This window comes from Alosa alosa, chromosome 12, assembly GCF_017589495.1.
Source record: "Alosa alosa isolate M-15738 ecotype Scorff River chromosome 12, AALO_Geno_1.1, whole genome shotgun sequence".
NCBI lineage: Eukaryota > Metazoa > Chordata > Actinopteri > Clupeiformes > Clupeidae > Alosa > Alosa alosa.
In genome coordinates this window covers 14,308,573-14,333,572 of record NC_063200.1, presented here as the reverse complement: position 1 = coordinate 14,333,572, position 25,000 = coordinate 14,308,573, and the positions used below count along the sequence as shown (strand labels likewise).

The following is a 25,000-nucleotide window of genomic DNA, read 5'->3' as shown; positions in this document are numbered from 1 at the left end:
CATATGTAAATCTATACATAGACTCTTTCACTAACCATCTAGCCAAACTATAGATTTACATTTATTCATTTAGCAGACGCTTGTATCCATAGCAACTTATGTCAATTATATTACAAGGGCCATTGTCCCCTGAGCAACTTGGGGTTAAGTGCCTTGCTCAAGGGCACAACGGTGGAAGCAGGGAATTGAACCCAAAACTTTTCTGGCTACTGCATGCTAGTCCAGCTCCTTAAAAACCATTTCACTCTACCACTCCCCCGAAACACCTTTTGAGTGCAAGTGCACAGCGTTGGAGTTTCAACCCTCATGATGGGATCAATGGAGGCAAGAATCAGGCAAATCCAACAAAAGGCTTTAGTGAGCGGGGGCCGGGGCTTCAGAGTGCTGTTTCAGCTGACTCACTCTGGCATGAGGGGATTTACTTAATGGCACTAACTGCGCTAACGACACTAATGATGCTATAGCAGCACTAACGACTCCTCCTCCACAAAATGGCTCCAGTGTAAATGCACTCTCCCGCTGGGTAATAGATCTGCCTCCAGTGTGTGTCCACGTGTTGACATGCACACCAATGACTCCCTCTATTTCAACCAATCAATAATTCATCTGTCATTGCGCCACTGACAGAAGGCTGCGCCGAGCTAACGCTGAGGGATCAATGGGGGGCAGAGATAACCTTGTGTTTGCACGCTCTGTCATTTAGCAGATCTTTTATCTTATTTCATTTGGCTGATCCTTCTATTCAGAGTAACTTACAGATGTCAATTAATTGCAGCAGGGCCAGACTCCCTGGAGCAACTCAGGGTTAAGTGCCTTGCTCAAGGGCAACGGTGGCAGCTGGGGAACTTTTCAAACTCGGCTCCTTATCTAAAACACTACCATCGCCCCTAGAGGACTCAATTATCTAGGTGAAAATATTTAACATTGTTTCATGTGTAATTGAGATTGCAGAATTGCAGGGGGGCATAGAAAAGTTTGAGAACCTGTGGCCTACAGTAAAACAATATTGGTGGTTGCATTTTAGATCCGAAGTGAAATGGGTCGTGATGGGTCATTTTTAAAAAGTGGGTCCCCAGAAGAAAAAGTTTGCGAAACACTGAGCTAGGTGGTGTTAGAAATGGCAAAAATAAAGCAAAGCATAATGGGTGATGAAAGACAAGGGTGATCCAGCTGGCAATGACCTCTCTGACCTTAAGCAAGCACCTGAAAGTAGGAGCAGAGTTACGAGGTGTGATGCCGAGTCACACAATCAGAGGCAAAGGTTGAGACAAATGATTAAGCTCCAGGGCTACAAATACTGTTTTCAGCACAGTTAGTGTAATATGTATAGCCTACCATACACAAGTTCAAGAAAGCCTGAAAAATACAGGGTCATCGAACAGATATAGTCATTTCCTGTGTATTAGCCGCATTAGTCGCAATCAATGTAGAGTATAAGACGCGGTTATTGGTTGGGAAATTACGGTATCAGATATTAAACCCAGAACACAGTAATACGGCAAAAGGCCGTGACATGCTCCCGCGTGACGAGATTTTGTGTCATTAACGCGCAAGTGGGGGGTTTGTGTTCTTTCCAACAATTGGGACCGCGCGTCAATGATACACGTCTTTTCCCGCGCGCAAATGTTCACAGAGGAGCATACCACTTGCTTAAGAAGGACAACATCTAACAGTTCCCAACTGAAAGATATTTCAAACATCCATCACAAAGCAGCCAGTCTATGATTGCACATACAACACATGAATAGTTTTCAACTAGTGGGACACGATGGTGTGACACATTTGGGGTCTCATGTTCGTCATGAAGAACGGCACAACTTCAAGTGAAAACATTAATAAAGGTGCTAATATCTAATATCACCTCATTTCACTGTTGAATAAAGTGGGGCATTTAACTGTGGTATTAGCCACATGCTGTGCTTCGCATCAAAAAGTTTGCAGAACGTTTATGTGCTAAAAAGCTCTAATGCCCCTAAGCTCAAACTCAACTCTATATGCGTGATTGGCATGTGAGGGGCACACAAAGCTATAGCTAAAGCCACGGGTCTGGTTAGTTGGAATAACCTTAGACCTTGCCATAATCCTAACTCCATAATCCTAACTCCAATTATTTCAGCAAGGAAGCGAGAGCTAAATTTAACCGCTTCGAACACAAACCCCTTACCCTCTCTCTCGCCCACTCCCACTCTCGCTAACTCTCGCTAACTCACGCTTAGCATGTGAGAGAGTTCAGAGAGGTGGTGGCCATCTGGTCACCTGTGGTTGGTTTCCGTGCCCTTCTCACCGTACAGGCTGATAATCAGATGCAGTTTCTCCGTCATGATGACAGGGATGGACTAAGCCTGCTGACCTACAGTAAGCTCAGGGCTAGCACAGCATACAGCTAACTGGTGTAGAACAAGCTCAAGACCAGTGGAAGACCAGTAAAGTATAAGCACTGGACCAATAGCAATGGTAATAAAATAAGGAGCTGTCAAGTCATGAGACCTGCCACCGTTGTGCCCTTGAGCAAGGGACTTAACCTCGAGTTTCTCCAGGGAGACTGACCCTGCAAGTAATTTACATTACATTACATTACATTTCACTGATGCCTTTTTAGCCAAAGCGACTTACAACATGGTAAACAGTTTAAAGCATTTTAAAAGAATTCTCTCAACAATTCTAATTTTTTTTTTTACTATTTAGGTAAAGTACAATAATAAAAAGTGCATCAGTGAGTGCTGTTTTTATACAGTCAAGTGTCAGTTCTAGTCAGGTGGTAAGGGCCAAAATTGGTAATTGACATCTCTAAGTTACTCTGAATAAAAGTGTCAACCAAATAAATAAAAAAATAAATAGAAACAAAATAAATAAATAAATAAACAAATATAGCATATGCTAAGCATTTGAGCCTTACATCATGAACAGGGAAATAGGACCCTGCGTACCTGGGAACTTGTTGACCTGTCCAGAGACGATGTTCTCGTTGTCATGGAAGGACACCCCGTGCCAGTAGATGTCACAGGCAGTGCGGCGACCCGCGGGGAACTGGACAGAGAGAGAGGAAGAGCCACACGAGCAGCTCTGTGAGACGCTGCCAGTTTATTCACACCTCAGATGTCCTAATGCAGTGGTTCTCAAACATTTTCTGTCATTCCGCACTTTTCCGGAACACACATTCCGAAATTTTCAAGCCCCACCTGACCCCATCAACCTGGCAAAATGGTAACATTAAAACACGTTTTTCACATCTTGGTTTCCCATTACGTTTCCCGTGGATCAGATGTTCTTTTAATTCATATATCGGTCTGATTATGACTCTAATGTTTGTGTGTGGTATTTTGTTTTGAATCTATGATCTTCCTTGTCAAAAAAAGAAAGGCATTATTAAAGATAGGCACAAAAGAACAAATTTCCTCCTGTTCTTCGCGCCCCACCTGTCATGTCTCTATTCCCCACTAGTGGGGCCCACCCCACACTTTGAGAACCACTGTCCTGATGTTTCCTAAGAATCTAGCAGAGATCCTGCTAATGTGTCGCAGGTAACATGCAACATTCTAAAACAAAGTGCTAAAACTCCAACAGCCATCCTCCGGGTGTATACAACTATGACATGGTGAGCTACTCAGCTTAATTATTAGGGGACTTAGTGAACTGAGCGCATCAGTGCTGTTTCATCCTTGCATCATTTAGAACATTAGATGATCAGAATTCATGATATTACACCTCAAACAGGTGAAGAGAATCTTAAGCAGCTGATAGCTCATTTTATTATACAGTGGTATAATGTTAAACGGTCTATAATCATTAAGCTAAATGGTGGATAAGCAATAGGGTTAATTCGGTTAATTTTTGGTACAGTAAGCCTGTAGGTATTGCTAACCTAAAATTCACTAACGATATTGATGATGTGCAAAGGGAATAGAATTTTGAAAAGGCGTTGAATGTTTTTTTGATGTTAATTGACTAAACTGACATATGGTCCTCTTAATATGTCTGCGTGGGAACTCAGATTTGAAACATGGTCCGCAAGCAAAAAAGCCTACAGTACCACTGATTACTGTTAAAGACTGCATTTGGTACATTCGGTACACTTCTTAAATCTGTAAATTGAACCTTACATTCTGTGCCTAAACAGTTCGGTACGAATATGTACCTTTACACCCCTAATAAGTAGAGGCACAGACATACAGTGATATTTTTGTGGCAGCCAAACATGTCAAGCATATGTGCGTCTGTTTGTGAGAGATGACCAGGCAAGGGTTGCAAATATCACAATCTTTAATTTTCTTAGTCAGCAGGTGAGTTGTGTGTGGATCCGTTCCCCTGCTGAAGTTCTGGGTGAGTGGAATAAAGCACAATGAAAGATGGGGTTCAAAAAGACAATTAACACCAGGAAAACAAAAAGTAACACAACACACAAGGACTTAATGGCTGCTGGCCCAAAAGGTCAACAGAAACAGACAGCACAGTCGGGAGGCTAAATGGAGACTACAGTAGTTTAATGGAGACTGATAATACTGGCCTATAAAAGGATCCCGGACAGGATAAAGGGGGGGGAGGGGGCATTGCAGATGGATGAGCTGATTAGGAACTCCTGTGGGGTGTTCAGATCTAAGTGTGTGTGTGTGTGTGTGTGTGTGTGTGTGTGTGTGCCAAAACATGTGTGTGAAAAATGAACAAACAGCTAGAGAGAAGGCAAAACATGCCGATGACAAAGAAGTTCCTTGTGTCTAAAAGCAAAAATGAACAAACAGCTAGAGAGAAGGCAGGAAGTATGACGTATGACATGGTAGTATGTATGTGGGTAGTTTTACAATCAGGGTGGTACTGTATGTTCGGTGTTGGTGGTATGGAGTATGACATGGTGATATGTTTATGTTTGGTGATGATGGTATGGAGTATATAGGACATGGTGGTATGACTGGTCTTGGTGGTATGGAGTATGACATGGTGGTATGACTGGTCTTGGTGGTACGGATTATACATGACATGGTGGTATGTTTGGTCTTGGTGGTATGGAGTATATATGACGTGATAGATAGATAGATAGATAGATAGATAGATAGATACACACACATTCACTAACAGCAGAAAAAAGTAATTAAAGTATATAATATAAAAACACTGCTATACAATAAGGACAGTAGAAGATAAAGAATATACTAAAATACAAATTATACTAAATAATACAAAATCTAAATCAAGTCTAAAAACAGTATCCACATAGTGGGTGATTAATCAACTTTAATGACTGGTCTTGGTGGTATGGAGTATATACTGTATGACATGGTGGTATGACTGGTCTTGGTTGACTAGATCTGCTTAGGCTGATGCTGCTGTTAGATGTCATAATATGCTGTTAGATGACATAAGATGCCATGACTGTAGACAGTGGTGGATGATGATTAGGGCAATCGGAAGAAGTCCAGGTCAGCCAGTAACGTTTTGAGGCCGGCCTGATTACTACCGGTACTATGAACTTAAAGGGACACCAGGCAAGCCTGATGCTTTTTTCTCTACGAAACTCCCCCCTTTCGGTCTGAAGCTCTTTTCCTTTTTTTGCATCTTCTGTCAAGGGTTTTCGCTGCTTCTTAGCCCGGCTCTGCCATTGTACACACGCTTGCAACAATCGCAGCGTTTTCGTTAGCCTGCCTCTGTGCTGTGGATTCAGGATGTAAACTGATCCTGCTTCGGTCGGCGGGTACGATACACTGAACTTGCAGGCGGGATATTCTTCCTACAGGCAGTAGGGGCGGGCGAGAGAGTATTCGTTCGCCCTGTAATAAGTCATTTAACCATATACCGACTTACGAAGATGAGTAATTAACACAAAAACATTGCCTGGTGTCCCTTTAAAAAAAAGCTTGATATTGTTGTTTGTATTATAAGTTCTTTGCTGCACCCTGTACAGCAGCCTGGACTCAGACTCAAGATTCACGCAACAGTTTTGCAAGTGAACGCAAAACTATTTGGTAAGCCCCCTTTGGTAAGCAGAACACTGACTGACCGCATCCTGGCATCAAAACTGTGGAACTTCTCAGTTCTTTTATGTCTGGAGCATCAGTGGGGCAGGAACATGTGTGGGTAGTTACACTACGGGTTAGATGTACTACTGTACTGTTTGTCCTGGCTCTGGTATTTTACTTGTGCAGTGACAACAAAGTTTAATCTAATCAAATCTAAAAAGTTCTGTTGCATTGTGGTACCCTCAGTCTTTATCTCCCCACTATTGAATTGCACAAACAAACACACACACACACACACACACACACACACACACACACACACACACACACACAAACACACTTTGGTCTAATGTTGACTCAGTTCTGCAGAGTGGAGTTAAAGTACCTCCTGACTTCAGTAGAGGTTCATTATAAAGAAGGCTATTTTACATGCCTGAAAACACACATCTCTCCACATCACTACACACACACACACACACACACACACACACACACACACACACACACACACGCATGCACGCACGCACAGCTGCTCCATGAGTTGCACGATTGACTCAACAAAAACAAGCTCTCGTTGTGGCCATGTTGCCATGGTCACATTGAGAGAGAATGTCACAGAGAGAAAGGCAGGGAGAGGGGAGAGAGGGAGTCAGAGAAAGAGAGAGACAGCAAGGGAGTGAGAGAAAGAGAGAGACAGCAAGGGAGTGAGAGAGAAAGAGAGAGACAGCAAGGGAGTGAGAGAGACAGAGAGAGAGAAAGACAGGAAGAGTGACATCGAGACAGAGAGAGAGAGAGAGAGAAAGAGAGAGAGAGAAAGAGAGATAAAGAGAGAGAGAAAGACAGGAAGAGTGATAGACATCGAGAGAGAGAGAGAAAAGAGAAGAGAGAGAGAGAGAGAGAGAGAAAGAGAGAGAGAGAGAGAGAGAGAGAGAGAGAGAGAGAGAGAAAGAGAGATATGTTGTGGCTGTCGCTTTCAATCCCTGGGCCATGGCTGCTGACAGTGACTAATTGGCGTGACTGGGCCAGTAGAGGTTAGTAGGCCACCGCAGCACGTGAGGCTGGCTGACCACTTGACATGGATCGTGCTGGAAATATCCAACGGCATGGTCACTTTGTGCAGAGCGAAACAATAATAACATGCATCAGGAGTCTCTCTACACCAGAGTGTGTGTGTGTGTGGGAGTGTGTGTGTGTGTGTGTGTGTGTTCCTTTCTAAACCAGGGTTCACTAGAGAAACCAGTGATTAACATCTCAGAAATTACAAGACAGTGTCGTCAGAATTTAACTATTTGAAATGAGAAAAATGATTTGTTTTGCGTGTGAGAGATAGTCAGTGTGGGTCATGTCTCTCTCTCTCTGTGTGTGTGTGTGTGTGTGTGTGTGTGTGTGTGTGTGTGTGTGTGTGTGTGTGTGTGTGTGTGTCCATTAAAAGATCCTTCAAGGGGAAAACATGGCATTTCTTGATTTTTATGATATTGTAAAAGGAACACGCTTGCCAAGCTTGCTGAAGTTGGAAGGCACTGAGTAAGCCGTCGGTGCATTTCACTGGGAGCTGTAGACCCACATCATCATCTAATCTGCTTTAGACTGGATGAATTATCCATCAACTACACAGCTAGCTTGTCAACACTGCATCGCTTTCACAGAATAAAGAAGACAGCAGGAGATGGAGAGAACAGGGAGAGTGTGAGAGAATGAGAGAGAAAATAGAATGAGAAAAAAAAAAGCGCTGGATGAAAAGTGTGATGAATTGACATCTTCTTATTGAATATCAAAACACAAACACACACACATACTTCTAGTTTTGTACAGGCACACATAATGCTGCAATCCCAATCTCCCTCCTTCCTCTCCCCGTGCAGGGGCTATGAGTATGCTGGATTATCCCAGATTAAGGGTAATCATTTCCCACACTTAAGGCAATGCCCATATGCTGAAAGTCAACTGCCGGTTGACTCCTGCATGGCAGGGAAACTGCTGTGCCATTGGAAATTCACACACACACACACACACACACACGCACAGTAATGAGGCAATCACTGCAGCATACATGCACTACACACAGAAACAAACACACACACACACACACACACTGAGAAAACATGTATAACCACAGGTGCACAACAACTCACAGTCTGAAAACATGTTCAAGACATTCAACATCGTTTTTTTAAGAGGTTACACACCAAAGACTGTGTGGGTAAACAAGGTTTCTTCAGGTCACTGAAAGGCCTTCAAATGTAACTTTGCCAGTGTATAGGTTGGATACGTAAACATGTGGATAGGTTGGTTGCTTAAACATGTGGATACGTTGGTTGCTTAAACATGTGGATCCGTTGGTTGAGCTTTCATGCGTGTCTGAAGGAGACAGAGTAAAGGAGTTCTGAACTTGCTTTATCCACAGTCCAGCCCAGAGGGCAGCCAACACAGGGAGGGCCTGATACAGCTATGTTGAGTCCCTGATATGGCCCTGGGTTTGTTGAAGACATGGTCCAACATAGACTTATTAAGAGCAAACGCTTGTGAGTGCGATTATCATCTTTATTATCCTGATACGGCCTCCAAACTTCACTTGAATTTAGCGTAGTGGTTTAGCAGTGGGCTAGCATGCAGTGGCCAGAAAAGCTGTGGGTTCAATTCCCAGCTTCCGATGTTGTGCCCTCGAGCAAGGCACGTAAGCCTAAGTTGTTCTGGGAACAATGCAATAATGCCTTATAATAGAATTGATGTACGGTAAGTCACTTTGGATGAAAAGTGTCCGCTAAAAAAATTAATGTACATTGTATGAGCAGGTAGTTGGAATGGCTTTCATGCAGTCTTTCCTCTCCTTGTGACTGCCCAGGAGCCATAATGATCCTAATGACAGTTGTAATACATGCTGGGTTGTAATACATGCTGGGTTTCTGTTTATTAATGCGTCTTCTCCAAGTGTGAAGTGTAAGAGCAACTGACTTAAGAGAGGGAAGAAAGCCTCTGCCAATTGGAGTATTTAGGATTAAACCCCCAAGAAGTGAGACAGTGTTTGTTTATCTAACCTGCTGCTATCCAGTCCTAAATGAAATGCAACCGCATACCAGAATCGGTAATGATGAACTTGACACAAGCCTGCATTAGGATGAAAGGAAGGACACCAAGGGCACCTGAGTCGCCTTGCTTGACTGGATGCACTAGCGGTTATGAATAGCTTAGTGATGAGGGATCGGTTTCCAACTCGGTTTACAGTGTGTTCACGACGAATATTGAAAAGTAAGCGCTCCTGCGCACGAGGCTTATGTTACAGCTGGTGCCCCGGGCCTGCTCGCTCGCAATGAAACGTCACAGGCGCTAGTTTAACGTAGCCTGTTGCATGTATAATTTAGAGCGATAACATGCAGGCGGTGGATATGAATTGCATTAGTTTCAAGGGACAGTATATCCCTGGCTTCTATCAACGCACTCATTAATGTACTTAGCGAGGGTGTGTAACACCAGTGGCCGGCGGAGGTATTGTGCGCCAAAGCGCACGGTGAAAAGGCAGTGGTTTTCCATGGTAGGCTGCCACACCTAGTCAATTAAAATGTATGGGAGAGTTCGGGTTAATTTCACAGTAACGTGTCATGCTTAATGTTAAATTATAAAACCCCATTCAGGGACATAATTTCCCTTAACCAGGGACACGGAACTAGGCCCTACTGGGAGCTGGCGGTGTGTATGGGTCACCGCCGGTGCCTGCCTGGCGCACATTACAGACTGCCAGCGGGGATGTTGTGATTTCATCAAAAGCTTGACTCATATTTAAATCTTTTCTACTTACTTCATGCCTTCTCTGGTTGAATCCACAATACGCAATATAATATGTTGAGAGCTTTTGGTAAAATGTCAGTTAAATGACCATTCTGTAAGCAGGCCACGCGATTCCTCATCGTGGAAAGTATTGTGAGGTTGCATAAAACAATAAAACATATGAAAATAAAAACGGAAAAAACACAAGTAGAGCATCTCCGCTTTGGTCTAACTTACCTCTTTCCATTTGAGCTGCCGGATGCTGAGTTTGAGCGCTTCTAGAGATGTCTTAGCCTTAGACGTATCCACAGTGACCGGTCTCCTCTTTTTGGCCAGTTTGTTGGCATCCTCTTTGCTTTGTGCACTTTTGGTATCTTTCTGTTGTGTCTGGCTGCTCACCACGTTTCCGTTGGCCTCAGCTTTCTCCTGCAAAACCTTACCGGTGCCTTTAATCTGGAGCGAGGGCGCATTGTCCAGGCGGCTAACAGGCGCGTCCGGTTTAATGTTAGGGTCGCCGAGCTTAGTTCGACTTTTGCTCCGGTTTCTGGCCGTGCCGAGAATCTTTGAGGTGTCCCTCCGGACCTCGAGGGCCGTGGGAACAGGTGAAAGGGATGCCGGTGGTGTTTCGGTATACACCTGTTCCTCCTCAGCCGCATCTACCTCCTCCACCTCGCCCATGGATTTTAGCTGTTCAAGCTGAACTTTTACCTTCACATAATGATCACTCATTATGTATGCCCAAAACGCGAGCGAGTGTGTAAACAGAGTGCAATTTGTGTGCAAAAGCGTCTATGGTTTGGTAATTCACAGACAAGCAGCATATGACAAGTGGTTTAACTTTGTCTCAAAATCAACTAAAGCTAGCCGCTGTTCTGATCTGTGCTATAAAGCACGCTTCAGCTGACACGACTCGGCAGGTGCAAGTAACGGAAAATTGCATAGCAAGCCATATGGCTAGGTTAAACACGAAGACAACCGAGAAATTCAGCTATGGCCAAACTTACATTGAACTGCAAGAGAGGTGGCAGAAGTGTAGCATAGGTATGCATTGTCAAAGCAATAAGTTAACTTCATCTGTAAATTCAGCGATTCTGCCCTGTGTAAAATAATAAAACTGTAATTCTGTGCAGAATATCTAGCTGACCGTTACATCACAGATTGATGAAAAGAAACAGCTAACGCCCATCATAAGACTGACGATGCAGATACTGATCTACCAAGGTAACTAGCAAGCTGTCGCAGAGTATAGACCAGACCCGTCACTGAACTTTTGTAGTGACGTTAAATTATCCCATGTTGACAAATGCATAAATAGGTTGGTTAGACCAAAAAACATTAACGTTAGACAACCATTTCACGTTATGCAGGCCATCTGGCAAGCTATTGAACTGACTAACTGAATTAGCTTGCTGGCTAACTGTAACTGGCTAACTAAACCGAAAAAATATGTTCCCTGAACGCGTTCACGCTAACATTAGAAGCAAGACTGACTTGACAAGCTACTAATGTCTTAGGAAACTGGAGCAATGATTTCTAGCTACCGCAACCATTGCGTGTAGGCTAACCGTTACGATACATTTTACCTAGAGAGTGGGCGAGGTGGAGGAAAAGATGACAGCATCGGGAGAGCTGTCAGAGCACAGAAAACAGATGTGTCCAATGCCACAGCCCGGTTAGGCTAGGCGTCCGAAGGACTGTTATTTCTGCGGCCACAGCGCAACTGCTCCTGCGCTTATGTTTGGTCCTGATCCATGGTTTGTCCCGTTGACAACGCAACTGACGGAAGCCCATAAGGCACACGACAGTTACCGCACTGCTCCTGCCACTGCCGATTAGCCTACCCATGAGCCTACCGAGGAAAAAAGCGATTTGGAAAATAAAGTTGCAGCATACGAACCTTTCAAGCTAAAATCAAAAGCGGCATCAATGTGTGCAGCTTTTAGGCGAAAAAAAAAACCACCACAAATTATAGAATATATAAAGTTAAGAAGAAAAATATTCATACCCCTGGCAAATATAGATTTAATGTTGCTTTTCTCTTGACCAATATGTTTGTTCTGACTAAAAATGACACTGCCACATGCCAAAAGGTTGCAGCCTAAGACAATGTGGTAGAAACATGGAATCAAAAAAGAAGCGTTTTCATCATTTTTTTTTTTACATTTTTATGGAAAAATGGTGTGTCCAAAGGGTATTCATACCCTTTTTAAATAATCAATGTAAACATCTTTATTTGCCATCACAGCTCTCACAATACCTAGGCATATCTCTCCATATCACCAAAATGATTCTAGACCGCACCTTTTTTAGCAGCAATCCTGGTTTTGAGGCAGGAACGATTATTTGCCTTGGCCTTGTGCTCACTTTTTTGACAGATGAGGTCTGGACTCTGCCTGGACCATTCTAAAATGTTGTTCTCTGTTAACCATTTCTTGCCTCGTTTGGCTGTATGTTTTGGATCATTGTGTGGTTTAATGGTCCAATGTATATTGGGGTAGGTCATCCCTCCAAAAATCTTGATGTAGCCCCCTTGGTTTAGTGTTATTGAGAAGGTCATTATAAAATATTGCTGTTGATGTGGTAGGATAATAACTCGCGTTAAAGAACGAAGTCTTAGGGTAGAACAAAACTTGGTTTTGGTGTAAACCTGCCAATTAAAGAACTCACATGCTTTATAATGATAGTTCGCCAGCTAAATAGTTTGACAGTAGTATATTCAGCAGTCGGTCAGAGCCAATCACGCATAGGATAAGGATATTGTTTTCCCCGAGTCTTTCCAACCAGCAGATGGCGCTCTTGTGCAAACTTAAAATGTGCTATCCTGAGGGATGAGGGTGCAGCGCATAGGAAGAGTCCCATGACTAAGACGACTCGTCTGCCCTCTGATGTTGTGACATAGGTGTTATGATGGACCAATTTAGCAACATATAGGCTTGCGCAAATTTGTTTTCATTCGTTATAGGCTTAAATAATAATGGCATCATTAACCATGTTCGAATGCTTTCTAAAAACTGCTTATGACCCCTGAATGAACCGCTCACAACATTTCAACCCTTAACTTAAGTTTGAACTTCTGATAGGCTTGAAGTGTCATTGAATGGAAAGACATATTAGGCCTACTAAAGGATCACAACAAGTAGCCAAAAGGTTAAACTTTCACTTTGCTGTATGAGAACATTAAAACAACAAGCAGACGAATACTGTCCAGTTGGAGGGCTCTTCCTCGTCCTACCATAACCTCTCTGAAAAAAAAAAAAAAAAAATACTTCCGATCTTTTCACGCCAATGTTCTCCTCCCGGTGGACGGAGTCATGTGACGGAACTTTGCTCCAATCGGGAATCAGTCCAGAGGAGAGCGTGCGGCGCTAATGAGCAATGCCACCCGCCGTGAGATTCAAACCCAACCCCTGTGAGAGAGCGACGGAGACCGACCTGCAGGAACCGCAACAAATTAAGCACTGACCGTCTGGATTTATAGGCTCTGTGACGGACTGCGATGAGACCCTGTACGATGGATTAGGAAAATAATTGACAATCGCCTAGTGGGTTTCGAAAGTTGTGTTTGTAGCCTACGGAGAGAGATCAGCACGACAGTCGAGATTGGGGACAAGGGAATAGGCGCCTAAACGAGCCCTTTGTGGATACTCCTCGCCGATGCAACCGCAGACAGGGGTTGTCATGGGCATTATTCATTCGCTGCCACTTGCAGTCTGCGCCGTGTTGTCGGCGTGTTAGATATATCCGGAGTGGGGCAGGCAGCCGTCCACCTGCGATTAGGCATAAACTCTCCTGGTTATTTTGTAGCCGTGCCGGACGGACCGGGCTCATATTACCACGTAGCCCGTTTACGTGCTATCTGAAAATAAAATGCCCGGACGGAACAGGTACAATCTGGTGGACGATGTGGCTGACTCCCGGGTCCCTCTCCACAACGAAGAGGCTTTTCAGCACGGGATTCACTTCCAAGCCAAGGTAAGATGCGTCCAGTTAACAACGCTGGTGTGGTTAGAAAGCCGAGGGTTTCATTGAAAGACCAACTTAATAAACCTAGGTGGACTTCGTTAACACTGCTGTCAAGTCCAAACTGCTTTATTCTGCAGAGTTTGATTTAAGAACTTTTTGGAGTAACTTGGCACTTTGGTACGTTGGGTGTTTGTAGCCTTGGTCTCTGGCTTTTCAAAAAGTGAACTATGTGCCAACCAACAAACACTATTTATGACAGAATCATTTTGGTGGATTTATACGACGATTCTGCGACTGACAGGGCATTTGGGGATGTGATTGAAAGGTGGATGCTACCTAGAAGGAACCTACATGTCAAACAGAGGCACTATAGTCTAGCCTAAGCGCAAATTCATCTCTTCATTCAAAACACCAAAGGTCGAGATGCGCACCAAATGACGTTGCGCACCACATCCGTCTCACCCGTGTTGGGAAATGAAAAGATCTAGGCTATGCTTTTGACACCACAAACCTACACGCTTTCCTGCCTGCCTGTGTTGAACACACAACAGTCAGCTCCTTGCTGCGATGATGTTTATGTCTCAATTCTTGTGATCATTAGAACCTGCCCACGTAGATGTATCCGTCTCCGTGATCAATCGTCGTGCCTTGAATATACTACTGTTATTCCACAGGGCAATACGATGCTTTGTTGTTTTATTTTGCCACCACTGCACTATAGTCATGCTGATAAAACAACAGTGAATTGATTGTCTAACGTATGCGTAATCTTTTTTTTTATCATAACAGTCTGTCGGTACAACGTTTGTGCCAGTGCGGCCCGAGCCTTTTGGGGGCCCTAAGCAGAATTTGATTTGGGGGGCCCCTCCCACAATGCGGAGTCACCTGTGCTTGGCGATAATTGACAACTTCACACTATAATGTTATATTATAAATGAATACATTGAGGTTATGTATTAATACAGTGATTGATTATAAACTACTGTCCCCCTGGACACAGATGCATAAGGACCCTCTCCTATTTGTGCAAATGTGGGTACAAATGGGTGTGTGTGGGGGGTGGGGGGATTCAGAATTTGGTAGATGTGATTTCCTGTATTCTGGTGCATTTTTGGGATGGTCAGCTGGAGAGGGGCAGTACCTAAATTTGTTCAGATTCATAGCCTTTTGCTTTTTGACTTATAGAGGTAGTGACTTCACACAACTACTTGGGGTTCAGGGTCCCTTGACCTCTTGGGCTCGGTAGGCTCATTCAGTAATCCATCCTTGCTCACATGTCAAAAATGTTTTGGGGCTCCGCTCTAGACTTCTGGCCCCATGTGCTTGGTAAACCAATGTATTAATATAGTTGTTATTTACACCAACCCTGTCACCTTTTAATCTTAGAGGGGTTCAGATTTATTTGAAACTTTCATATTCAAAGTGAAGCACTAAGGGTGGTTTACTTAAGTTGAATTGACAAATAACAAAATACAACATCGTTTGTATTTGTTGTAAACAAGTACATCAGTTTAATGACTTGTTTTTCAACAGATTTGCAGAACAAATCCACAAATGTGCATTAACTGAGCAATCTTCAACTACAAAATAAAACCAAAATAGACAAACATTAATAATCAAAAATAAAATGTCCCAAAAAATTATTCCTACTTCGTTCCTGGCTTTCAGGCATCTGAACCTCACAGTGGACAGCAGTGGACGAATCTGCAATGATTAAATAAATACATAAATACATTTTAAAAAAAACTATGTTAAATGTGTCATGTCATATTAACAGGCTATGTAACCATTTGCCATCAAGAAAACCTCACCTTCTGTGTCATCAGCCGAGGCAGACACTTGATGAGGTAGAGTTAGAGATGTGCTCCAAAGTATTTCAACAGTGTCCCTGAAAAAAAATAAAATAAGTGCATAGTTGATCGAGCAGAATGAGCTCATGAGCTACACTCATCAACAAGCAATTCCACATCTAACAATTCATATTCTATTGGCAAATGAGGCATAATTGCAGTATGGTGAACGCTTAACATGGTGATCTACTGCAGCCTAAATATTAGGGTAGCACCGCTACATCACTCGCCACTATCTTAATCAAATTTAAGTGTATTTTCATCACAGAAGTCTCCCCACCCAACATGGTATATTTTCTTATAAACACTAATGTTACCATCTCTCACCAAAGATCTTAGAGCAGAGCGCACGTACTGTTCCATCTTTGCCTATGAAGCTGGAATGTTACGGATGCCCAGAGTCGCGCTAGTAAGTGAGTTGGGGTTGGGACTGGGAGCCTGGGCTTAGCCTGCTGTTGCTATCAGACTTACCACTATGTCACATATTATAGAACAGTAATAAACTATCAACACTTTCAGGTGCGAAATCAGAAACAATACCTCTGTGGTAAAATTGCCTTTAGCTACGTTTTCATGTAGCTACTGCTAATGTCCACTTCAGTCAGCTATCTTCTAGCTAGCTAACTTTAATTTACAACATAAGCCCACCTAGGGTACATGCTTGATTGAACATCCAAAACAACCCCAATATCCTTGACATCTGAAATACACCTAGATAAATATATATTAATGGGAGACATTTCTCTGTTGATGGCGGGGATTTAGTTAGCCCTGGCAGCAAATGTAATTTGCGGCCGCTAGGGGCGCGTCTAGATTTCTAGGCTAGGATTTAGTAGCTCTGGTGATGGCTTATATTAGATCATGACAGTTAGCTAGCTACCTCAAGCACAAAACATACTGTAAATAATAATGCAAACATACCTGTATCTTGCTTGTTTTTCTCCTCCTCTGTCATTTTCTTCTTTCTGTTTTCGGCACCAGAGGGATACGTCCTTTTTTGTGACTTGTCTTAACATTACCGTCTCTTCCGATTTTTGAACTTGATGCAGTGTCTGCACGAATTGTCTATGCACCGAGGTGTCTACTTTATGCGCATGACTCAAAGGCTGGCAGACACAGTAGCAGTAGGCAGGTATATTGATCATGAAATCAGATCATGAAATCAGATCTTGTTTATACGATGTTTACGTTATTTATTATGTAAAAAAAGAAGAAACTCGATTGCAACTCAAGCAGCCGCTTAGTTCGCTTATGCGCTTGTTTGTTCGCCTGTTTGTGCTGAGGTGTGCCTTTGTCTTGTCTGATGCCTGTAGATTGCATTAATGCTTAACACATTCACTTTTATTTTCAGTATGTTGGCAGTCTGGATGTGCCAAGGCCCAACAGTCGCATGGAGATTGTTGCAGCAATGAGAAGGATCCGAGTAGGTTTTACACAACCACACACACACACACACACACTACATCAGACTTATTACAGTGTTATAAATAATCATTGCTACATTCTCTGGCTACCTTCAACATTTCCCCTTCACACTCATTCCACCCACCAACCATCATTCTCTTTTTCACTCTTGCTGGTAAATCCGTATGTGCTGGTTAAGTGCTGTGTGTGTGTGTGTGTGTGTGTGTGTGTGTGTGTGTGTGTGTGATTTAACAAGCATGGTGCTGCTGGTGCTGGTGTTATCTACAGGGAAAGAACAATAAACACCCTGCAGTGCTCATATTTGTGTGTGTGTGTGTGTGTGTGTGTGTGTGTGTGTGCGTGCTCTGTTGAATCTTGAACCATACCTTGCCATACACAGAAGGAATAGGAGAGTGGACAAGGAGACAGATACACACAGATACACACACAGAGAGAGAGAGAGAGACACACACACACACACACACACACACACACACACACACACAGAGAGAGAGAGAGCGCGACAGACAGACACACAAACGCTGTGAGTAGTGTGTAATTAGATTGGATTTGTCGTTTGAGTGCATTGCTCCACTACTGCTCGTTAGCTTTACAGGAAACGACGGCAGCACCTCAGGAGACCTCCCTCTCCCTCTCTCTCTCTCTCTCTCTCTCTCTCTCTCTCTCTCTCTCTCTCTCTCTCTCCCTACCCGTGTCTCTGTCTCACTCTCACACACACCACACACACACTTACATTCATTTTCAGTCTCTCTCTCCCGTCTCCCTCAATCCCTCTCTCTCCATCACTCTATCTCTCTCCATCACTCTATCTCTCTCCATCACTCTATATCTCTCCATCACTCTATCTCTCCATCACTCTATCTCTCTCCATCACTCTATCTCTCTCATTCTTGTGAAACGTCCCTCCTTCCATCCACCCTTTCTATATTTGCACCCTTTAGTGTTGCTTTATCCTTCCTCAGCTTCTCTGTGTGTGTGTGTGTGTGTGTGTGTGTGTGTGTGTGTGTGTGTGTGTGTGTGTGTGTGTGTGTGTGTGTGTGTGTGTGTGTGTGTGTGTGTGTGTGTCTGTGTGTGTGTCTGTGTGTGTGTGTGTGTGTGTGTGTGTGTGTGTGTGTGTGTGTGTGTGTGCGTGCGTGCGTGTGTGTGTGTGTGTTCCAAGTAGAGGTCTGCACGGGTCTGATTTTTCCGCCCGTTCCCGCATGAATGTGTCATTTGTAGTCCTGCTCCCGCCCCGCATCTGTGACATGATGTCCCGCTCCCGCCCGCATCTGTGACATGATGTCCTGCTCCCGCCCGCATCTGTGACATGATGTCCCGCTCCCGCCCGCATCTGTGACATGATGTCCCGCTCCCGCCCGCATCTGTGACATGATGTCCCGCTCCCGCCCGCATCTGTGACATGATGTCCCGCTCCCGCCCGCATCTGTAACATGATGTCCCGCTCCCGCCCCGCTAAAGCCCGCATGCAGGAGGGATAGCCTACTCAGCTTTTCTTTCTGTCTCACGAAAGGAGCACACACACACCTGAGAAAGACTCCTGATTTGAAGTGTCTTGGTTCTGAATGTAGGCTAACAAAAAAGTTGCCCCCGCGCCGCGCTCTTTTGCGTTGCGACGCGCGGGTCCCGCAGGAGTGCAGACCTCTACTTCAAAGGTCGTGTTAAACGGCACACCTCTGCTACCGGAACCCCAGCATGAAGTCAATCTAAACCAGTGGTTTTCAAAGTGGGGGCCGCAAGCGGGTGCCAGGGGGGCCTCAGCAAGTTGGAAGGAAAAATAAAAGAAACAAATAAATACATTGTAAAATGTCAAATATACCTTTTACTATGAGGGTTGTTATACAATGCCATTAGAATAATTTGTCACATATCTGAACATTATATTTTTCATGATAATGACTGGGAATAATAGTAAAGTGATAGCTCTCATATAGCAGAAAGCCCCAAATGCAATTTTTACACACTGTGTGCTCCATCACGAAGTGCTTGTGGCTAAAATAACTAGATGTACCGCAGAGTGGTACAAAATATGACCGCCGCCCAGTCCAGCACATTTTTTCCACAAAAATAAATCACGCTGAAAGGCCTATATGATTCTAACTGTCTCACTAAATTGCATTATCCACACTCAATTCTCACTGGTATCTGCTAGACAACAAGTACCAAAACATGATTAGTTCATAGATTTCACATGTAAAATTAATTTTATACAACCCCACCCCATCTTGCCTGTTCATAATTCTGAGAAATTCTTGAATTGTGTGCATGTGTAGCGATGTAATACGTTTATGTTTATGTGTGTGGGTGTGTGTGTGTGTGTGTGTGTTTGTGCTTGTGTGTTTGCCTCGTATATGTGTGTTTGTGCATGTGCATGCATGCGTACATATGTCTACTGTGTGAGTATGTGTCATACGTATGATTACTGTGAATGTATGTGTGTGCATCTGTTTATGCACATGTGTGCACATGGAATGGGTAACATGACCCCTGGAGGCAAACATACGGAAACAATTGGTCATCCTAGGCCCTACGGTTCTCAAGATATTCACAGAAAACTGCGTCTGCCCTACCCTCCTTTTGGGGGGTCCAGTACAGCGGGGGGGCTACAGGTCAAAACGCGGCGATGGTTCCATGCTATCCATGTGGGGTTACATGCCCACCAAGTTTTGTGTACCCGGTCTTTTCAGTGTCGGGAATCCTTGTTGGTGTATGGTCACTAAATGTACACATAAAATATTTTATTGTAAGGCCCCCCCATGAACGAAAGTTCACAAAACTTGGCATGCATTCGGAGGGTGTCATAATGATCCTACACTTTCAATTTCGTGCAGTTTTGACCATGTCAGCCAGAGATATTGTGATGAAAACACCTAATGTTTTGCTTTTTTTTTTTTTTTAACTAGGTGGGCTATACATGAAATAAGTGGTAATGGGATGGGTTGACATGCCCCCTTAAGACCAACATACAAAAAAAAGGTGGACCTCCTAGGCCCTACGGTTCTCGAGATATCCACAGATAGACCGGCCACCCACAGGCCAGTTGGTGTATAGTAACATAAATTAATTCCACGAAACTTGGCGTGCATTCAGAGGGTGTCATAATGATCCTACACTTCCAATTTCGTGCAGTTTTGACTATGTTAGATCACAGATACCTGCAGTTACAACACCTCATTTTTACTTTTTTGTGTTTAACTAGGTGGCGCTATACATGAAATGAGTGGTTATGGAATGGGTTGACATGGCCCCTTGAGATCAACATACAAAAAAAAATGGTCCTTCTAAACCTTACGGTTCTCGAGATATTCACAGAAAACTGTGTCTGCCCTACCCTCCTTTCGGGGGGTGCAGTCCAGCGGGGGGGGCTACAGATCAAAACGAAAAACAATGGTTCCATGCTAATCCATATGGGGTTACATGCCCACCAAGTTTCGTCTACCCGGTCTTTCAGTGTCGGGGAATCCTTGGACGGAAATTTGGACATGCGAAAAAGAAAAAAGAAAAAAATATTTTTTTTTTACTAAACCTATATGACCGCCCGGCAAGACAGTCAAATGCACACTATGCCGGCTTTATTTGGTTCAGTTTAAACAAGTAAAGTTGGTTTCACTTTGATGATGATGTCATCATTACTCTGCTCTAGCAGCAGCAGCTTTTTTTTCCTGATTCCATCCGTGCACTTGTTTTTTCCCTCTCTTTTCTTACTCTCCATGTCCTTTCTCATTCTTCCCTTTCCTCTCTCTATCCTCTCTTTCCTCTCCTGCCATCCATACCAGAGTGTCATATAGAGTGTTTGCTGATGGGGTGATAATATGCCCGATAAAGATCTAGCATTCAGCAACATCCTCATTATATCCCTTGCAAGCATATTTACACACACACACACACACACACACACACTGCACATTAATGGCACTTACACATGTGCTCACTCATGTTCACAAACACACGCACACACACACACACACACACACACACACACACACACACACACGAGCACACACACACACACAAACACACGCACACACACACATACTCTTCATGCTGTGGCATGTTCAGTCGTGTGATGATCAAGTCTTCTCTGACCTTAGGTCCACCCCTAATGGCCTCTGTTTTTTACACACTAATGCTCTTAGTCATGCTGCACACACACACACACACACACACACACACACACACACACATACACATTTGCGTGGGTGTATTTGTGTTTTATTCTTTCTTTATTTTATCTTTATTTTCATTCAGAAAGACTGCAGTTGTGTTTGTCAGGGCAAACATTGGGATGCATGTTCCGTTTACACACAGAAAAATTCACACTTGTTACTTTGCATTCAAAAGTAGGTTAGTTAGTTTGTTTGTGTGTGTGTGTGTGTGACTGGGTGTGTGTGTGTGACTGTGGGTGTGTGTGCTGTAGAAATTGTTTACGGTGTCACCACACCCTTTCTCTCTCTACCCCACCACACACACACACACACACACACACACACACACACACACACACACACACACACTGCTGTTGTTGCTTGCAGTTGTATGTTTATGGGTAAATGAGCCCCCAGGAGAGGTGTGTGTGTGTGTGTGTGTGAGAGAGAGTAAGACTTGGTAAGCTTGTACAGATATTTAGGTCTAAAATGTAGGTCTCTGAGGAATACTGGTACTGGTGGTCTTTTGTTTAGAACTTTGTGTGGTGACTGTGGATGTAATTAAGAAGTCTGCGACAGATCCAGTATAATTGCTGTTAATGTGCTTTGTTCTTTCTCTTGTGTTCCACCACCCAAGCAAGGAACACAGAGTCGGTCAGACCAGAGAATGAGAGAGCAAGAGAATGAAAGAGAGCGAGAGGAGGAGCGAAAAACAGACAAAGAAATGAAGTGAGAGAGAGAAAAAGGGATGAGAGAAAGATTGTAAATGTATGGCTTCATTGGACTGTGGACAACGTAGAGCTCTGAAGTCGAAGTTGACTTCAGCTGTAGTTGAAAGGTCAAAGTTGAAAGGTCAGATGCTGGGGTGTGTGATCTGTAAACACACTTCAGCTACTGTGTGTGATGCTGGGCAGATGGGAGTGTGTGATCTGTAAACACACTTCAGCTACTGTCAGCACACTGATGAAGCCCCTGCATCAGCGGTGTGTGTGTTGTTGTGCATGCATGTGTGAATCTGTGTATATTGACTGAAGAACTGCAATGTTATTAGAAACAGAGCCATTTGAGTTAAGCGAACTTGGTTATCCTGAAAGGCGCTATATAAATTTAAGCTATTGTTATTATTATTGTTATTATTGTTATTATTATTATTATTATTATTATTATTATTATTGTATTGTTATTATTATTATTATTTGATTATTTGTTCTTCTTCACACTTAGTGTCTGTCTCTCTTCTTCTCTGTCCATTGACCACTTTTTCCTGTGTCTGCCTCAGCTGCTTCCAGTTCTCTAAAAAGGCCAGGTGATGACCTTCATTGCTATGAATAATAGATGCAAACTCCTCACCTTTTAAGTGAGACTCACTGTTGTACATTGAGTTATTAGTGGATCATTTTGGAAGTAGAGCAAGCACATTGTTTTTGTAAACAAAGGTTGTATGTGCAGTTTAATGCAAAGAAAAAGGTCTGAGAGAGATGGGGAGAGGGTTCAGGAAATTACCTCCAAACTGGGTCAACTTCGGGTCAGCTACGCTCATCTGTGGTAGTGTGTGTGTCAAGGTTCAGTGTGGAGGTGTTACCCAACACAAATGTGCATATCGTGGACGTAACTGACTGGGTCTTCAACCCGTGCCTTCAGTAGCACCATTGCAAACCTCATTCTGATGCAGGTTATATAGACCAGCCTTTCTCAAACTTCTTTGACCTGAGGCCCGGTCATGGCAGACTTTTGGGTCATAGGGCTCATCTACATGTACCCAGAAAGAAGGCTACAATAGCTCTTGGCCACGTTATATTGAAATTTGACTATGCAATACTCAATGCTATACAGTGTATTATACAGTCTCTGCTCTGTTTCTAAGGAAGTTCCAAAAACAACGCCGTTCTATTAAGTTTAGTTAAATAAATAAATAGCCTTCCAACAGGTTGAAGCGGAGCTTTGATACCAACGTTATCGATTAGTTTCAGTTTCTCTCGCGCAGAGCCTGATTGAATGAATGCTCATACCACCACTTAATTGTAGGGCTCCATGTTTAATGACATCGATAGCAGAAACGTTTGTTTTTTTTTTCGTCGATCAGCTACCCAGGATTGGCCTTTACCATAATCTTAACGGTACTGTGTCTCACTTGGTCTGTGCATGTGCAGGGCCAGCACCTGTGCTTGCTTTACTGGACAGGTGTTGACAAAACTGCATTGGTGTGCCATTGTGGTGTTGGCCTATTTTCTGTTGGTGCAGTGTTTCCCATACGTTGACTTATTTGTGGCGGCCCACCACAATATCAACATTGACCACCACAAAATGATTTTCCAGGATGTACTAAATTGTGTGTTAGCATCATAACCACGCTGTGCTAATTTGTTAAAAACTGTTGCGTTCAAGTTAATTCTGCAAACCTACCACCACAAAGTGTTTCTCTGGGAAACACTGTGGTGCAGAAGAAGTTGACCAATGGCCATCCATAAAGCATCCCATAAAGCATCAATGAAGGCCGAGATATGACATCCATGTTTAAATCATTAGTGGAAGCAACAACTGTGCTGCAGCACTACCAGCCTCCGTCAAACATGGCTCAGGTCAGGGAGAGATGGTATGTGTAAAGGACTGGTCCATTTCTATTAATCACTTTAGGAAGTTTGTGTATTGGTAAAATATACAGATTTTCTGCAGTAGTATTTTAATGGTTTTCAAATGGTGTTTCTTCAGATGGTTCTCTCTCTCTCTCTCTCTCTCTCTCTCTCTCTCTCTCTCTCTCTCTCTCTCTCTCTCACTCTCGTGGCAGGTTGTGTTTATAGGCTCCATTGCAGAGGGGCTGAGCTGCTGATTGCTTGAGGGAAGCTCTGGTGCTGAAATGATTAAGACAGCAGGAGTGGTGTGTGTCTGTGTCTGTGTGTGTATGCATGTGTGTGCGTGTGTGTCTGTATATGTTTCTCTTTTGATGTTTCCTAGCTTTAAAACTATATCCCCAAAGAGCACAGCTAAACACAGCAATTCACAGCCTGTGTGTGTGTGTGTGTGTGTGTGCATACACATGCATGCTAGTCTCTACTTAAAAATAAATGTGAGTATGCCTCATGGGACAATCCTATATTTGAAACTTTTATGTTAATTATGTGTGTGTGTGTGTGTGTGTGTGTGTGTGTGTGTGTGTGTGTGTGTGTGTGTGTGTGTGCATTTGTGTCTGCGTGTTTCCCCTGTGGTGAATATGTCGGGTCGAATGTGCCGACGCAGGGTGATGATGTCATTAGCGTTGCCGCTGGGAGGCGGCTAGTGGCGCGGGAGGGCCTAAACGCCATCTGAGGCCGTATTCACCTCTCTCATACACGCACTGCGCTTTGTACAGGAGCACGGCAACACTCATCATCTCACCGTCACACTGCCGGCACTAGTGGGGACCCCGGCGACCATCTTGTAGGGCCTTCCAGAAGGTGTGTGTAGACAGAAGCTTTGCATTGCGGTTGGAGTACAAAGTGGTACACAGCTGAGCTGGGTGCCCCTCACTGGACCTGATGCAGATATCTGCAGACAAGCGAGTGTGTGTGTGTGTGTGTGTGTGTGTGTGTGTGTGTGTGTGTGTGTGTGTGTTTGTGTGTGTGTGTGTGTGGGGTGTCCTGGGATTGGACTACCTACAGTACCTGCTTCTTCATCGGGGGAGTTCTGAACATTCTAACAAAAGATTCCGTTCCGCAACTATTTAAGGTTCTAAACTTTCATGTTGAATTCCATGAACCCAGATATTCTTTAGAATGTCCATTTACCAACATCCTGGTCACACTGCTAAACAGTTTTTTTTTTTAAGATGATATAGTCTAAAGAGTATGCAGACAGTCGTGAAGGAGACCCGAGTTTCTGAAAGGGAGAGTGAGTCACTGCCGTGGGCTCTCCGTCTCCGAGGGTTGTGCTACTT

At 43.6% G+C, this 25,000-nt stretch overlaps 2 protein-coding genes across 2 annotated transcripts in view; one reads left to right on the top strand and one right to left on the bottom strand.

Annotated features, from left to right (window-relative positions):
- Nucleotides 1-11,466, bottom strand: part of ttll11 (tubulin tyrosine ligase-like family, member 11) — a 34,463-nt gene extending 22,997 nt beyond the window's left edge. The window contains 2 exon segments of the mRNA XM_048259738.1: nucleotides 2,928-3,027; nucleotides 9,948-11,466. Of these exon segments, the coding sequence (XP_048115695.1) occupies nucleotides 2,928-3,027; nucleotides 9,948-10,439 (592 nt within the window). The 5' untranslated portion in view covers nucleotides 10,440-11,466.
- A 1,644-nt stretch (nucleotides 11,467-13,110) lies between these two features.
- The window catches only part of si:dkey-34e4.1 (carboxyl-terminal PDZ ligand of neuronal nitric oxide synthase protein), a 73,984-nt gene continuing 62,094 nt past the window's right edge, over nucleotides 13,111-25,000 (top strand). The window contains 2 exon segments of the mRNA XM_048259537.1: nucleotides 13,111-13,682; nucleotides 16,875-16,946. Coding sequence (XP_048115494.1) covers nucleotides 13,578-13,682; nucleotides 16,875-16,946 — 177 coding nt within the window. The 5' untranslated portion in view covers nucleotides 13,111-13,577.